The 18,438-nt window shown below is 41.5% G+C and overlaps 1 protein-coding gene across 3 annotated transcripts in view; it reads right to left on the reverse strand.

Moving 5' to 3' along the window:
• Window positions 1-18,438, reverse strand: part of ELF1 (E74 like ETS transcription factor 1) — a 94,053-nt gene that overhangs the window by 36,899 nt on the left and 38,716 nt on the right. For 2 of the 3 annotated variants that reach the window (XM_074564617.1, XM_074564628.1), the window contains exon 2: window positions 3,020-3,329. In XM_074564617.1, the coding sequence (XP_074420718.1) occupies window positions 3,020-3,091 (72 nt within the window). In that variant the 5' untranslated portion in view covers window positions 3,092-3,329. Of the gene's footprint in view, window positions 1-3,019; window positions 3,330-3,711; window positions 3,957-18,438 lie in introns of those variants that run through there. The other variant, XM_074564638.1, reaches the window with a different exon arrangement.

An 18,438-nucleotide genomic window follows, 5' to 3' on the forward strand; every position in this document is an offset into this window, starting at 1 on the left:
GCTGGAAATAGGCAAAAGAACGTAGACCTTGGTGTTGACCAGGTGACTCTATGTTTCCTGATGTTTCCCATGGCAATGTGGAAGAGCAAGCCAAGGCACGAGAAGCTGGTGCAGAATTCATGGCCCAACCTAAGGGTTTGGACCTCTCTTCCTCAGAGGAAGGGAAGAGAAAAACATCCCTTGGAGATACAGAAGGTGTCTTCAGGCACAGGTTATTACACATGTCAGAGCCACTTGTTTTGCTGGCACAGAGCCATCACGCTGGGGACCCTGCTAGTAATTTAATGGTTGCAATGATTCAGCATGTCCCTGGCACCATTTAAAACTTCCTAGTATGGATCCAGCCTCTGTGGCTGCTTTTATTCATCTTTTTAAGTCAAGAATGTCCCGGTCAAGTGTCATGTTAAGAGTAAGTTAACAAAGGGCTAAATGAAAAGACATTGAGAGAAGCTGCAGACATAAAGAAAAGCAGTTTTAGGCAGCGGCACTGACTCAGCCAAAGCCTGTAGCTCCTGCCCAGTTTTACACGTGCAGTCTCTCTCTCAAAAAAAAGGGAAGAAAATAAATTAAAAAAAAAAAAAGCAAACGGTCTATTTAACCAGGACCTCTGACATGTAGCTGCAGCCAGTCAGGTTATCAGTAGCATTGGTGCAAGCCACTTGTTCCCTTCTCAAAATTACAAGTGTATTTTCACCCCATTTCTTCCTCGCCATATACGCACAATGCGATAAACGAACCCCCGCAAGAAAAAAAAATTTAAAAAGAATCATTATTTTCTAAACTGAAAAGGATAGAGCTGATAAGAGAGAGACTCTCCCTTTCACACGAGACCACATGATTGAGTCCCTCCCACTGGCATCTGCCACTGGCTGAATGCTTACATTTGCAAATGGACTGTTCATAATTTATTGTTGTTTAACCAAGACTTTTAAAAAAAAATTAAAAAAATAGCCATGAATTATGACTTCCGTGAAACACCGAGTGTAGCTGCCATCTAGACCCCGAACCTCTCCCCACAGCTGTTCCACGTCCTGACAGCTCTTGGCACACCAAGGCTCTGGCAAAGCTTTGACAAGAAAAAAATTACCAAAATTCTTTCAATGACAGCTATTGTGGGCATCACAAAAAGAGTTATCCAAAAGACCAGTTAACTGACACCCTTGTATCACCTTCTGTATTCTGATGAAGCTCAAAAAATGCTTTTGACCAACACCAGAGCAGTTCCAGAGCTAAATTTTTTGCAAAGCATACAAATCATGTTATCTATCCTTGAATGCAATTTACCTGTCCAGGAATTAAAAACTTCAGGAGTAGCAATAGCTCCTATGTTGTAAGAAGATCAACGAGGGATACACATAATCAATTGTTTTAGGTTAATGTTGAAGCATAAATCCTTGTCTGAGCTAAATCTTGCTACAGCTTCCCAGATTTTTCCCTATGCAGGATTCCTTTTCTACAACTGAGTATTTAAGATCCATCTTTGGTGCAGCCAGCTAGCTGGCTACCTGTACCTTTGATATCTGAACTAAGGTAACCCAGTGATTTAAGAGGAACTTGCATCCAACTGTTTGCAGTGATGGACCTTCTGCTATGCACTCTCTCTGGCCTTTCTCATCTTTGATTTCATCATTTCGGGTATGCTACAGGACACCTGCTTTCTTCAGGCTTCATCTGGAGTAGGATTTATTTGGGTTATGAGATAAATGCTAAAGTTGAGTTTGTTCTGGGGCTGGTGAAAGTTCTGTATAGGGAAGTTTTACTGCCCTGTTGAGTGCTCTTTAATATTTTAAAAGTTTTTCAGGTGAGCATCTGAAGTTGCAAGAGGCAGAACACACAGCTAAACTGAACAAAACCACGTTTGCTTATATTACCCTTTCCAGAAACCACACTGAAGTTAGCCCTCCCCATCTCAACTCTCCTCTCTCCCATTGCCTTGTAAAGTAAAACCAGCAATGAACAACAAACAGAGGTAATAAATAAGGCTCGTTTTCCACTGTGTTTGTGCAATTCCCATATCTAAATCCCCAGGCTACCACAAGCTCTGGAAAAATACAGGGAAGGAAGTTACATTACTAGTTCCACCCAAAACTGAGTTAGCACTTTAGACAGACAACGCTCAGTTCATTGAAATGATCGCATGATTCTGACAGCAGAAACAGGCCACTGACCCAGCCAGACATTAGGCCATACAGAAACCCCAGAGACAAGATTATAAAGCCAGAAGTATTTTTGAGAGAGAGGAGAATAAATGCTTTTCACATTCACAAAAAGAGGAACAGTTTGTTGTGGCACTTCGCAGCCTTTTAAGAACTGTCTCTCCACAGTACCCAGACACCTAATTTCTTGTTAACAAATGCAAAATCCTACTATTAACCACCACCTACAGAGGATCTGCCTGATTTTTGTAATAGGAATCCTTCACTGAAGCCTCAGGACTCACGGGATGTGGTTTAGATAATCAACACCTAACTGAGAGCCTCCTCGGTTAGAGAGACATATTTTCCCTGCAGTGTGAAAGAAATCAATTTAAAATTACTTTGAAGCTTATTTCTGAATAGCCAACATACAGTAACACAGTTTAGAAATCAATCTGTAAAAAGCAGTGAGCAGGTACCTACTGCTCTTTCTAGTCACCTGTAGTGTTACCATTACTTTTATGCAGAATTTCATCCTAGCATGCTAGGAAAGTTAAAACTACTGTCAAATAGCACAATTTGGAGAATTTTGCATCACAAATGGATGGATTCTATTGGCACAAATCAGCAACACAGGAAAAACATTTTCGGAGGAGGATGTCTCTGCAATACTGCAGAAGTTATAACATTTCAACCAATTTCTGTTTTGCCCATGGAAGTTACAGGAAGCAACAGGAAGATTTTGAAACAGCACAAAGATCTGCTGTAACAACAATGACCTCGATATTAGCTTTTTTGTGTTTTACACCCCATTTTTTCCTCATGTTTTCATAACATTCCTAGCACCAACTGGGACGAACATGGCTTCTTACACTATCCCATACCTGCTGCTCATCCTCCATGACGTTGCTGGCAAATTCAAACACAAGCTCATTCTGCTGTACAACTGCTGCCATAATAACGCATTCCCAGGTCTCAGCTCCACATACAAAGAAAGATGTTCTCGAATGCAAAAGAACGGAGAGAGTCACCGAGGTCCAGCTGGGCAGAAAGGCAGGATCACAGGATGAATCAAGTATCGTTGTCGGTACTTCTTAGATCATCGGTATTCCCAGGTTCTTGTCTTCTTGAAGGGAAACAAACCAAGGGAAATCTTGTCCTGAGCTGTTCTTCCTGCCTTGATAGCCTTTATCGCTGTGGAGGGAAAAAATAAAAAAGTTATAATTAATAAACGATCGCTTTAGCTATGTGAAATAGTAGCAGTCACAATAAAGCTTGCTCCAAACTACAACTGTTCTAAGTCTGACGAAGTCAGACACCTTTGTATCTTCAGAGGTATCACTTTTACTGATTAATACATGCAAATTTTCATTCCCTTAAAATTAAACTGTTTCAGGAAGTAAAATATCAGTTTCAAAGTGTTTAATATTAAAAGCATGGGACTAAGAAAAAGTTAGGAAAGGTAACAAAAAGAAAATCCATCTTTTCATTTGACTCATATACACAGTTTTCACATCCATTAGCAACTCTCATCTTTAAGGTATGTTCAAAGTAACGATACAAAACCCAGACGGACCTACTCAGCTGTAAGGTATCTCGAGTATATCACCTTTCTTCTTCATACACAGTGCAAATTTAGCAAAGTTACTATTTTAAAAGTAAAATGCTCTCGATCTTGATTCCCACAGTGTCAACCAGATGAAACCAGCACATAAATTCTTTGTACAATCCAGAGAGCCCCCCGAGTTCCTACACGAAGCAGATCTTCAGCTTCTTGTTAAAAATGCACTGTAAACGTATCCTTATCTCTACCACAGGCTCGCAAGCAGCCGGAAGGAAACAGCACTGACCACGTCATGGCAAATTAGAACAGGCAAAAAAAAACTGCACAGTACAATAGCAAAGAAAAAAAAAATATCCCAAACTATGGAATGTAAACAGCTTCACTGGAGGGATGCGTGCCTGCAGCTCCCACATTTTCATTTACTCATCAGTGCCAACGGTAAACATGAGGTTACAAAGAGATGTGCTGTATCACTCCTGGGGAAAAAGGTGAGCACAAAACGTAATGTTTTTATACAACTAAGGTGACCAATACATTAAGAAAAAAAATAATCTAGCATTTCAACATAACAACAGAAGCAGGTGTCTAAAATTAGGAACCTAAGGGAGTTTAAATTAATATGTTTTTAAGGAAGCAAAATGTGTGCTGCCTAGCATTTTGATCAAAATTATTTAAACTGCCTTAGACTAAGGGCTGCTGTGAGAGAAGAATAAGGGGCAGAGGTCTACCACATACCCATCCAGACTGAGACCCCCAGGAAAGGCTCTGGGTGACTTCAGTGACATTGGTGAGGATTAATATTTGCCTTTGTACAGGAGGTTTAGCTTTGCCTTGTTTTTGCAGTAGGCTGAAACTAAAAAAAAAAAAAAAAAAAAAAATGAAGGGCATCTTGCTCTCCTCAATGCCAAGCAATTTAATTAGGGAGGATCATGTCACAGGCTCATACTCCCTCACTCTAGGAAATGTAACAGCTGTTTTTCCCATATAGATTGTGGTATTCCAAAATTCCTAAGTAGTGATGGCAGAGCATTCAAGCATTTAAGTCACTAGATCCTACCCTTCTAAGAAATCAGGAAACCCAAGATTATGCAAACAGGAGAACCTCCCCAACTTCCAAAGCATGCTTTAATTAGCTGTTAAAGGGTTCATAAGAGTAGCCACAACCCTAACAAGAGAATATTTGCACTAATGAGAGCTACATGCATGAACAGAAAAGGATGTGCTTTGGGAACCGTGACTGTTCAACCTCAGCCCTTGCCATTTTGCAGGATGCCTTAAATACTTACAAGGCTTTCTCTGTACTTCAGCAAGACTACGGCAGTGAAAACACTACATGCAACCATATAATGCTGGGTAACTTCCCTAATTTAATTAGTTGGCCTCGCCTTTGAGAAGATAAGAATGCTATTAAAAAGTTACACACACTCCAGCAGTGGGACTAACACCAACTTGTCCCATCCCAGACTCTTGCCAGCTTTGTATGCCAGCCTCAAAATAAAGTATGTTATCTATAAAATACATAGTTTAATCCTACAGTGGTTGAAATTGGTCAGTATGGGTCAATAGGGACATACCAGCTCTTTCAGAAGAGAGGACAGGTATGGAAATTTATTTAAGTACAACTTCTATTTTGGTTACTGCCTAGAAACAAATTATAACTCTCCAACAAGATGAAATAATAATACCTGAAGTCACTCCCTCTAATCAGTGAAGAGTAACTCCAAAACATCACCGGGCAAATACAAGAACCTCCTCAGCTTCCAAATGGAGACTTATTTTAAAACGGGGGTTAACCTAATTGTCCAGGGAGAATGAGAGCCGGAATACAGCAAGGGCTTATAATCATCTCCATTACACTAATTGAAGCCACGTGTATGAACAAACAGTACAAATTCTTAAGGTCCAGTAACTTTCTAAGGTCAGTAACGATTAACAGCGTCAATGTAAAATTAGGATAAATGAAGTGCCGGAGACATGGGCTACCTAGGAAGCTCATGTGGTACAAGGAAAAACGGAGCTATAGCCACCGTGACAGATTTTAGAAGTTCCCTGCATGCACTGGGAACTGGCATATTTTTCCATTAATGCCAGATCATTCTCTGTAAAATAAGGATATTTTACAGTACATACTACCATACGAAGATGCACACTAAATGTGTAAGATCCAAAAGCTTTGGCAGTGCACTTACTAAAAGCCATCGAGGTCTTTTTTTACTTTTTATTTTTTAAAAAAACAACAAAGCGCTCAATGCAAAACTAATCATCGTGATTTAACATCATTTAAGAGAAGACAGCAGTGTAATGCATTTGATCCTGAAGGGATCCACATGAACACTACTTACAATAGTCACACTTATTTTACTTTTTTGAAGTTCCTAATCATCCAGTACTGTTGCGGGAACAGCTATTCAAAAGCCGTTTTATAAATTTTGCACCATGGTGATGCAGTGATGCAAGAATATATAGCAGACTGTTCCTTCTCCCTACACCCCCTCCCCAAAACCACAAAGAAGGAATCTATAAATAAAGTAGAATGATACCTTTTCACAAGAAAAGAGCCATCTAACCACAACATTGCCACCAAAGTCAAAGACAAGTGAGTGAATAGGCTTTAGTGGGCTTTTATATCTAAGCTTATAAAGGTTAGGCACTCAAACTATTCTTATTTATGGGAAATTTTTCATTACTTCTTTAGTGGTAGGCAGTAATAGCAAATGATCTATCGGGCAATAATAGCATGGCAAAATAATGCAAAAGTACTTTCCCTTAACCCATATCACTTTCTCTGGCATACAGAAAACAAGCACAGCTTTTCACAGAAGCCAGCACAATTCTAAACCAGCTACATTTTCCTGCACATCTATTTTTATAAACTGTGCTTTCATTATTCCAAGTATCACAGGATCCTGCTGTCTATAGGCTAACACAAACATAACTGTTGTTTTTGATATATAATGCCACTTATCTCCCTGCCTGGTTATATGTACATCTGTGAGTAGAAAATTAATTATTTGCAAACAGCACAAAATGTGTACATTGTATTCACATGCACAATAAGCTTGACTACATACAAATAGTCCTAGGAGAAAGGGAACCCAGTATATATTACCATAAAATTTACATCAAATTTTCAGAACTACAGAATAAGTAAGGTTTTGCTTTCATATTTACTAATTGTTGTACAGACCTGTTATAAAAAGCTATATTAAGACACAGCAATATATATAAACATCTTAGTTTTGCTTAATCCTTGAAACTGAACATACAAATAAATTACTTCAATCCCTCTTGGAAATTCCCCTCCTCTAGTGATTTCAACATCTAGAAACAAGTCCTCAACCAGTCTGTCAAAAAGCACATTCAGCCAGTTTAACCCTTAGTACACTGCCGCTCTGGTTTCCCAGAAGATACATTGCAGGACTCCTTCCAGCTAGAAATCACAACATTTTTCCCCACCACTCTTCACCATATATACCCTGCACTTGAACCTTAGCCCTATTTAGCCAGTTCAACAAAGCTCATAAGAAATACTTCCAGAACCAGCGTTTTTGGTCCCAACGGTGAAGTTGCAATACTGCAACTAGGCTCCAACTTGGAAGCAACAAATCCACAATTATACGAAATAACACAGTGGCACCATGCTGGAGCAGGTAGCAGGCACCAAAGTGCTAGGCACAAACATAAAATTTGCTGAAGGAGCTCAGCGGTAAGCTAGGAAGACCCAAGTCTTGGCACTGAGAGCACCCCAGCTAAGCAGAAAGACACCTCCAGCCAGCTCCCGGATCCAGTCCCATTTAGGGTTATTACAGATGACTGTAATCATCCCGCGCTGCCTTTTTTTGGTGAAATTAGTAAGATCATTCATACATTTAAAATTAAGAACCAGCTTAGCTGCTTTAAGATTCAAACGCAGATCTGAATCCCGAGTCACTGCTGAAACAGCTCAACTCGTTAAGCACAGGGACAAATGACTTGGGACTGAAGTTTCACAATGATTTTCTACGACAGTCTGCAGCATGAGCTCTAGCCTAGAAGTATGGAAGTTGTGACTTAACAGAAACGCAAAGCTGAGCCCCTTTCTCAACACCATCTTGGATGTGGGAGGAAGATGGGAGTGAACGAGAGGAAAGGGAAGAATAAAGACATCACCTGGAAATTTTGGACTGAAGGACTGAAAACCATCCCAGGTGAAGTCAGACAAACACACGGATGGTAACTGCACCGTCTCACTCAAGTTTCTAATTCCTTTCTACCAGTGGAGGTTAACGACAGATCAAGCCAGAGGCAGTCCACGCTCTGCAGAGTCACATCTTTTTAAGATAGAGTCTGGTTTTCTTAAAAAGGGGGGAAAAGCTGAATGATATTGCAGTTCTCGTAATGCAGAAATCCCAAACCCATGATGATCTTCTTTACATATGGTCCACACTGAACATAGATGCTAACAACATAGTCTACTGTGGCATTCTTCACAGATTGATTATTCCTATTCAGCAATATTAAGAAATTGCACAGAACAGGAGCTTTGAACCATGTCCTTAGACCCAGGGCACCTGTCGTTGTCAGAATGACAAGCAAGAAGAACGAGTTAATCTATGTTACTTGGCACAAAAAGTTTCTGAAGGCTCAGTATCTCAACTGCTCATACAAATTAAAGGAGATAGGAAAACAACATGGTAAGGGGCTATCACCGAGTAAGGAAAGAAACCACATAAGGAACAGCCTGAAATCTTCTGAAAGCATCCACACTGCCTAGGGGAAACTGCAAAAAGCAGCTACATAATAAAAGTCAACAGAGTGACCTTTGCAGAGCTTTCGTTAAGGACAAAGAAATCTTCGGTATCAATAAATCCCTGTTTTGCAGCCAGGCTGGAAACTAGCCTATGTCACCACGGGCTCTCAGTACACATCCAGCAAGAGGACAGAGAGTAAGAGGCTTCATCTGTTAAATACAAACAAGCATAAAAGAAAAAAGAATAGGCACACAATTCAGTCAATACAAAAGAAGTGAAATGAACCCCCCTTCCCTAAATCTCACATAAAAAGCACACGCTTACTCCAAAGAGAGCAGAAAGCACAAACGCAAGCAACAAGCTCTTCTTTGCTGTCACCAAAAAAAATCACATTTTCAACGAGTATCTTTTTTTTTTTGCAACTACTTTTTTTTTTTTGACAACTACTTCTTTTAGCCTGAACATTTAATATGAGGCAAGATTCCTTTCTAGACTATTAACGGTAACAACTCCAGCACTGTTTACACACTCCCCCACCCCTGAAAACCTTCCTTTTCCTATCTCCCATGTTCCTTCATACTTTTTAAGTCCCTTTTATTTAGCACATTTATATAACACAGCTGTTGTACACAAACCCAGCAACCTGGTGAAGCGCTGCAGGGAAATCTGAAGAAAATTACAGTGTGGTTCATGCTTTTTTTTCCTCTGTATCCTCTCCCGCCAGCATGCTCGACGTATAGAGGTAGCCCCAAATCAGTGTAAGTGTGTAGACGTAGAGCACTGTAAATAATTGATTTATGCTGCAGCAACAAAAGATGAGACTATCACCAAAAGGCCAATCCTAAACAGCAAGCTAGAAGATATTGAGGCAAGGAAGGCTCTCCCCAACTCAACTACTGAAGCTCTTGAGCTCTGAATACAGTATTTGAATATCCGCTACGATAAAGAGCAAGCCTCCCTAATCCGATCAGGAAGAGAAAGGCCATGCTGGGTTTTAGTCACCTCTCTGCAAAGTGTTTGCTCTTTCAAAGTAGAGCCAACTCAACAGGAAAAGTTATCTGTAACTTGTCCTAAAGCAAGGGAGCCAGGGCATTCCAGGGGGAAGCAAGGGTCCAAATCCTCTCCCCCACTTCTTCATTCACCTGAGAAGAAAATAACTGAATTTTGCATTTCTATAGGTTGGGTGCATGGTATAAGAAAAAGAGGTTAGGGAGATGGGACATCACAACATCATCTCTTCCTGCCTCCCCAAATCATGTCAGAGATTGGAACTACTTCCCTGCCTGCCCCCTCCCCGTATCAAAACTGTTTAGTGGATTCAAACACCATTTTGCAGCTGCCCAAATTGCACTTTCTGGCACATCAGACACACAAAAGAGAAGATGAGGATAAATTTTCAGAAGTGGTTATGTGAGCTGGCAGTCTTGGCCATCCATAGGGCTTTGAAACTTTTCAGATTGAATTTGGGTTACTAAAGCCTCAGCTCACAGATAAGCTGCATTACTTCAACTACAGTTAGATAAAAGCCACATAATATTGCTTTAATGCATAGCACCTACTCAAGATGCCTGGGTGGATGCACGCATACACCTATCAGTTGCAGTCACATAAAAACACTTTACCCCTATTTTTGTATGTGTACACCCAACATAAGAAGGACATGGACGTGTTACAGTGAGTCCAGAGGAGGGCCACGAAGATGATCCGAGGGCTGAAGCACCTCTCTCATGAAGACAGGCTGAGAGAGTTGGCATTTTTCAGCCTGGAGAAGAGAAGGCTCTGGGGAGACCTTATAGCGCCCTTCCAGTACCTGAAGGGGGCCTACAGGAAAGATGGGAAGGGATTTTTAACAAGGGCATGTAGTGACAGGACAAGGGGTAATGTTTTTAAACTAAAAGAGTGTAGATTTAGATTAGACATTAGGAAGAAATTCTTTACTGTGAGGGTAGTGAGACACTGGAACAGGTTGCCCACAGACGCTGTGGATGTCCCATCCATGGAGGTGTTCAAGGCCAGGCTGGTGGAAGGCATCCCTGCCCATGGCAGGGGCGTTGGAACTAGATGATCTTTAAGGTCCCATCCAACTCTAACCATTCTATGACTCTATGAAATGTATGCTCTTCTAATGCTTTGACTTTTTACTTTTGGTGTAGCTGTTTTGGCTACCAAAGAAGCAAAACTCCCACAACCTCCCACATCCCTATACAAAGGGCGATATGCAGAAGTGCTCCTTCTCTGCTTTCAGTTCAGTCACCTCCACCCATTGCTGCTCACCACCACCTCGGTTCCACTGGGAGAATATTTAGCTTGATCTTCCCCTCATCTGCTGAAGGCCAAACAAAGTAGATTAACTGGACACCACCTCCCCCCTCCCCCCCCCGCAAAAGGACAGTGTCCCCCCAGGCAGTGCACAGGGAGTTCACACAGTCAGCCAAGCCAAGAACTCAGCAGTCGGCCTACCAGCCTGGGGAAGAGAGTAGCACTAACATCTCCGTCTTGCAAAGATAACATCTGTATGTAGTTACGGTCAAAAAGGGGAGAAAAGTATGTGCAAGTCAGGCCTTCACCACCTGAAAAACATTGGCCACAAGCACACCAAGCTTCCTGGTGACCGACAGCATGACTGCCAGTCTTTCTAAGAACTCCGTGATGGTCTGTCTAGAGTCCTCTTATCCTAACAACCACCAGGTTTTGTTATGAAGAACATTTACGAAAGCGTGGCCTTATTTAGCAATATAATATAGATCCAAGGACCAGCTTAAAACAGCAGCATTCACAGCAAAGACCTGCTTCTCTTCTTGCTACTGCATAATGGTACACGTGCGTGCTTATCTCCAGTAAACGCAGAGGCTGGGGAGTGCGGTTTGCTGGTCCAAAACTCTTGGGAATCACTAACATGGTCTGTCCTTTAATTCTGCCTTTGTAGTTAATTCATCACTATTGGTAAAGAGGAGGAACAAATCAGGTGCTCATATTTCCTAGTTGATAAAATGAGAACAAGGAGACGTTCAATTAAGTCGAGAAGCAACTAGTTTTGAAAGGACAAAAGGCAAGCAATTAAAAATGCATCAGCCTAGACGTACTTGCTCAAACTCCTTGCTACAAACATGACAGAAAAATTATAAAATGTTTTAAAAACAGCTCGATGTAATTAGAACAAATCAGCTTCATTACATAAGGTTTTCGTTTTAAACAGAATGGAAAAGACCTGTCATAACACAAGGCAAACCTCCAGCAATGCAGATTGCAACCACACATTTCTACGGGCAGGATTTTGCTGCCTTTTTTTTTCCTTTGTACTTGCTCACTTCTGGACTCACTTATTCCCCACCAGAAAAAAAGAATACACTAAACACTCCAAAACCAGAATAGATGGACTACAAGTTTAATATGACACTGCAAGTGTCCACATAGTCTAGCTCATCAAGAGGTAAGTGATACTGAGCATGGAGAGAAAGGAAAACAAAAGATCTCTCATTACTTCCTCTCCTAAAACACACTGTATATGCTGTTTTATCCAATACTAAATTGGATTGGTTTATGTGTTATCATAAAATAAACAAATTACCAGCATTAATAAATAACATTAGTATCAAAGATGTCTTACTATTTTTTATATTTCAGAAAAATCTCAAAAAGCTGGTTAAAAAAAGATACCGAGAAAACTGTAAATGGATAAAATCCCCAACCTGTTTCAGAAATTTCTGCAAACAAAATGAATTATTCCAGTGACACAGAATAAATGTTTTAAAAGGCACCCTCAGGCGGTTTCTGGCCTTTAATAGCACCTTTTAAGGAGCATTCAGACCACGATCCTATAAGCAACTATAACAAGAGAGCGGCAGATAAATCAGATCTCACTGATTTCAAAGGGAAAGGGTCTCAACATAGAGACAGCCGAAGGGCTGAGCTCCAAGACAGCTACAACAGGATACAAGGAAACTTGTAAAGGAGGGTGGAGGGGGAAAGAACTGCTTGACCCCCAGAGGTTTTGCTCTTTTGATTAACACATACACACAGGAGAATGAAGAGGTGGCAGCAGAGGAAGAAAGATCAGGGGAAACTAAATGTAATTGCTTTGGCTAGGTGCCAAATTTCACAAATTACCAGTTGCCAGTCTGTACCCAATACTGATATAAAACTGTCAACCGTTCTCTAAAAATTACTTTGCCCACAAATTAGTAATGCAGTCATCATTTTTAAATCACCTGCAGGTAAGTTAAGTTTACCAAAGAAAAATACACTGGCCAAAAGACATAGACTTTTTTTTTTTTTTGAAGCTGGAATATAAATGCACATAAAAAATATACATTAAAGGGGGAAACTGAAAAAAGGCCAGCGGAGATCAGGTTCAAGTCAAAAGTTTCTTATTCCAGGCGACCTTTTCCAGCCAAGCGTTGGTAATTCTAGATCAGGGAGTTAAACTCCCACAGGATTTTTCAGCATTCTGCAGAAGATGCTACAAGACCAAGCTCAGTAAAAATCCCTGTTACAATTTCTGCAACACGGATTTTTAGCATTCTGTGGCTTTCCTTTTGCAATTAATTAATTTAAACTTTTCCAACTGGACTGTCAAGCACAAAGAACAAAACATTTAAACAAGTTCAAAATTACTCTCTGTTGTAGCCATAAAAATACTGTGTGATTTGCATTTCTAGGAGTATCCAAGCAGTTTCAGAAGTCTGAACTTGATTTAATTGATGTGCACCAACTAGAAAGGGGGACAAACTAATCGACGCAGAACTTGCTGAAGCTGCCCCTTTCCCAAACACACACAGGCACAGACTTCAAGCTTCAGTTTACTCCTATCGACGATGTGTATGTTCAAGGCTACATTCAGCAACTCTGCCCGGTTGAGAAATGTAAAATGTCTTACCTTTGCAGTGTCTTTAAAGAACCTGTATGAATACAGAGCAGATTAGGCAATGTTTCTGTTGTTTGCCTCTCATTCGCTGTCAGCTGTCAGCAATATGAACAGTCAAAACCTTTTGGAGCAGGCTGGTATTAGTCAGCTAGACTTGAATTTCCAGTTCTTTTACATTGCTCTCTATTTTCCTTCATTAAGTTAGGCTGTCCTACCCTGGCATCAGATTACACGGAGCCAACATTTATAGCACCTTGCAAAACAGTCAAACATATCACATACCTAAGTCTGCCTATACCTGTTGCCCTCAATGTTTAACCCTTGCTACCAATGGGAAAAACTTTTATTCTAGCATGTATCACCTAAAAAACATTTGTAGCAGAGGAGTCATTTTTCCTTCTTACCTGACAGCTAGAGGACGGCGTGAGATTTCGTTTTAGGAACTGGAGGACACAGGCTGGCTACACCAAGAACAGCAGCTCTGAGATGCCCTCAAGAACAAACCCAGAGAACCAGCAGCAGAGAGACTTCTCCTACCTCCGATGAAAACCATGGCCAGGAAGCACTTGCTGCTTATTTTAGCAGGTCTCAGAAACCCCTAACAGCTTGTTCTGGGTTCAAGATCATTTAATTACACTAATTTCTCACCTCCCTTCAGACCCTGCTGCTACAGCAGGAGGCAGGCAGGTGTATTTTCAGTACATGACCAGCACAGCATGAGATGATGGCTTTTCCAGCCCATGGCCCTCCCAGCACCACCAGCTTCCCTCTGCCCGGCCAGGACACGGTGCTGCCCTGGGCTTGGCTCTTCCACCTTTTCCCTGATGGCCTTTAGCCTGCCTTCTCTTTCTGGAGCATGTGCTGCTAATCCTGTTTCCACAGTCTAGGGTCTGCAGTCTAGACAGCAGCGAGTTAAACCCCGCAGTGCTGGAAAAAAAGTAGCAGCGATTTATCTCTTTATGCAAGATGCATGGCCATCCCTATGAACATCAGCTTCAGGTGACGCTTCAGAGGACTACATAAGGTATTTTATGTGTTCTTGTATGACAGGTGCCTTAGCTTTCCTACACCCACATAGAATGGTTAGAGTTGGAAGGGACCTTAAAGATCATCTAGTTCCAACCCCCCTGCCGTGGGCAGGGACACCTCCCACTAGACTAGGTTGCTAGTTATGAATGGGTTACTCCATGTGAAAGGAAGTCATAAAAAGCACACAATCAACTTGTTAGTGAATGTTCATGAGCTGGTTCAAAACAAGACACTGGCAGGTTGCAACCACTGGGGACAACATGCCACATTCTTTCCTCCTCTCCAGCTGCCAGCGTTGAGAAGAACCCCATAACACAAGGAAATCCACAATACACTTCAAAACCAGCAAATCAATGTGTTTCCCTGTGATTCCATCTCGGCCTTACTCTGCTGCTTTGAACAGGGGTGCTACGTTGCACGCCTCAATCCGTCGGTGTGCAACTCTACACCTCACCAGGATCCCACCTCCACAGCACACACTTCAGCAGTCTCCTAAGTTCATACACCTTGGAATTAAACAGCGTTTTAACAAATAAATATGTATACTCTTACAACTCACAGAGGACTACTCAGGCAGCATCCTTCTTGGGACAGGTGGTCCATTTTGCTAAAGCTGAGAATACAAGATAATACCCCATTACACTCACACAAGCGAGCTAACTTGGAGAGCGTAGATGAAACAACCAAGAAGAGTTTTATCGCATGCTGCTTTAACCTAAACCTTTATTTAAATAACTTTTTAACCCTTCAGACAAGAGTCACAGGCCCAATCAAAGCAAAGCAAAAAAATAAAATCATAAAATGAGAGCTTGTGTCAAGAAACAGTACAGCCAGTATCACAAAGCACTGCAACTATAAGCTGCTTTCTTAAAACAGCGTTAAACAAGCATTTCGGTCTTTCAGAGTTTCTAGCTCCAGATTTAGAAGAGCACTTAGGTTTATATTTAAGTTAGCATTGTGGTTAACAATGACGCGCGGGTAAAATATAGATAGAAACATCAGATTTTCAGTCTTTCTTATTAATAAAGCTTATCAGTTAAAACACATTTTTGCAAACTGTGCCTGAAGCTTTTTAATCTAATTGTCACAAAGATCCTCATTGAGCTTTTCCCACCAGCTTTACCTCAAATATAAGAAATGAAAGTACTCAGTCACGCATTTCCAATGGTTATACCACAGGAATTCATCAGTGAGGTTTTTCGCACCAGGCAAGAGGTGACCTGTTTTCTCCAGTCTGTGATCAGACAGAGCACGGCACCCACAGGGTGCCCCAACACACACCTTCCTTAGAAATCCCCAAGGGTCCACTTTGTCTCCTGCTCAACCACGACCGTTGAGGTTACTTCTTCTTATAAGTTCTTTCTGAAATAGTTTGATGGGTGTACTAAGACGAGTACTACTGTGAATTTTTTATGTTTAAGAGCTTGGAGAGTCTAATACTATTACTAACACAGCCAGGGAGTTATTTATGAGGTTGGGACAGAAGAGACACTTCTCAGTCAGCAAATCTTTCAGAAAAATTAAGACAAATCTTGTACTTCGTCAAAATCACAAAGCTAATGTTTGCACTAAGCTTTCATACAGATTCCAAAAAAAACCTCAAAAGGCAACAAAAAAGCCCAACCCAAGAGTGAGTGACACCACCTCCTAACATTTCACAAGCACAAACACTTGATTCCAAAAAGCCTGTAGAAACAGGAATGCAAGGTCATACAAGAGGAGGTGCAAAGTACCAAACCACCAAACCGTACCTACCATCAGGCAGACTGATAAGGAACAGTTGCACACAGGGAAGTCAAGAGATGTCAGTCAGACTCCAGGAGCACCCTCCCACTAACCTCCAGGACTGACGAGTCTTTTTTTTCCACACTATTTGTCTTTTCTAACGTAACTGGGTCTTTTTAGCCTGAGTGCATTCAACTTTATTTTTGGCTTAATCAGGTTCTTTAGCTCAGAGCGTTCATGTAAGAAGAATTCACGTAGGCCATCATAGTCTTGCTCTCCTAAATGGGACACCAAAACAAACTCCACACCTTCAAAACAGTGTCCCAAATCAAGGCGTGGGGTTTGTTACTCCTTTCTGAGCTGAACTCTTCCACCTGATTTCTAGTTTATCATATTTTACAGATCACTGTAGCTGCAACTCATGTAACTTCTACAGGCCTAACCAAAAAAAAAAAAAAAAAAAAAAAAGAAAACTGTAGAATGAGGGAGCTTAGCTTTTAAACTCACAGGCAGAAGGGCTAAGGATAGAAGGCTGTAACCGTACGTTTTCCCTCAGCAGAACGAGTCACAGCTCTGAAGTGGTACGTGCTTACTGCATGGGTAATTCATACCAGCGTTGCTGGTCACAGCTCACCACAGAGAAAGGCAAGAAGCAACAAAATACTCCAGATATGCTCAAGTAAACACGATTAGTAAGCTCTCCGGCAGCATGCAGGAAAGGGAGCAAAGTAAGCCACCAACCAGTTTGCTCTGAACTCAAGGAATACTCTCAAAACATTATTTAAAACTGAACTTGAGCTGGAAACAACTTTAGGAAAGCACCAACACACACATGCAAAGACAAGGAGGGAGGGATGTGGCCTTGGTTAGAAAAGGTGAGCATTACATAGCCAGAGAGACTTGAAAAAACAAAACAAAGCAAAAATAAACCCCACCGAACCCTATGCTCTCACTGTAACATGTTTGGTACACAAACCACCTTGTTTCTAGACAGCTAGCTACTTAATGGGCGTGGAGCACACAGCATGAAGAGCTCTACATGCAAGTTATCCCAATAATCTCGTCTAATGTAGACACACTGAATATACTTCCACTGTATACGGAAAAAGGTACAGAATTGTCTTTGTCTCTCACCCTTCCGGAGACGACAGCTTCATCCATATAGAGATCGCAGGTTTGGGTTTTTTCTTCCCCAACCTTTGCATCATCTTTTCTTCTTTCTCCTATTAGCATCATCTTTTCTTCTTTCTCCTATTAGCATCTTCAGTGTTAACTCACTTGATATACTTAAAGAATATTGTTTTGAGAGGCAAATGCTTCTACATTTCTCTTGTTTACCTCTTGGATACCTTTGTCTCATTTCAGCCAGCTTTTCAAAAGGTAATCATCTATGTCCAGGTTCCAGGTGTTTGCCAAGTCAGACATTCACTGAACAGTTGTGCTGTTTTCACAGAATGGTTGGGGTTGGAGGGAACCGTTAAAGATCATCTAGCCCACTCCCCCTGCCATGAGCAGGGGCATTTTCAACTAGATCAGGCTGCTCAGAGCCCCATACAACCTGACCTTGAATGTTTCCAGGGCTGGGGCCTCTACCACCTCTCTGGTCAACCTGTTCCTGTGTTACAACACCCTTATTGTAAAATATTTATTCCTTCTATCTAGTCTAAATCTACCCTCTTTTAGTTTAAAGGCCGTTGTAAGGTCTCCCCAGAGCCTTCTCTTCTCCAGGCTGAACAACGCCAACTCTCTCAGCCTGTCCTCATAGGAGAGGTGCTCCAGCCCTCTAAGCATTTTTGTGGCCCTCCTCTGGACTCGCTGTAACAGGTCCATGTCATTCATATGTTGGGGGCCCCAGAGCTGAACGCAGTACTCCAGCTGGGGTCTCACCAGAATGGAGCAGAGGTGTAGAATCACCTCCCTCGACCTGCTGGCCACGCTTCTTTTGATGCAGCCCAGGATACAGTTGGCTTTCTGGGCTGCAAGTGCTCATTGCTGACCCGTGTTGAGCTTCTCATCAACCGGTACCCCTAAGTCCAAAGACACGGAATATTGTGGTGCCTTTCCCTTTTCAGCCTGCATAGCAAGAGTGGTCATCTCCTGACCTGACAAGCTGCCTTTTTTAAAATGATGCCCTTCACCTACTTATTCAGTACTACCCTTCCCCAAAAGCTGCTGCTGGGTTAAATCAATTAAATGCTGAAGTCTGCCTAAATTGGAGAAGGAGCATTAACAGTATGAAGAGTACAGGCATTTCTGCTCTACTGAACATCTACCCAGGACGCACCATGTGACAGATCTGATTCACTTAACTGTCTGCAGAAAAAAAAAAAACCTTAAGTAAAGAACCAAACAGAGAATACCACGTCTAAAATCATGCCTTAAACCTCTGCA

This window comes from Larus michahellis, chromosome 1 (assembly GCF_964199755.1).
Source record: "Larus michahellis chromosome 1, bLarMic1.1, whole genome shotgun sequence".
In the NCBI taxonomy this organism is placed as follows: domain Eukaryota; kingdom Metazoa; phylum Chordata; class Aves; order Charadriiformes; family Laridae; genus Larus; species Larus michahellis.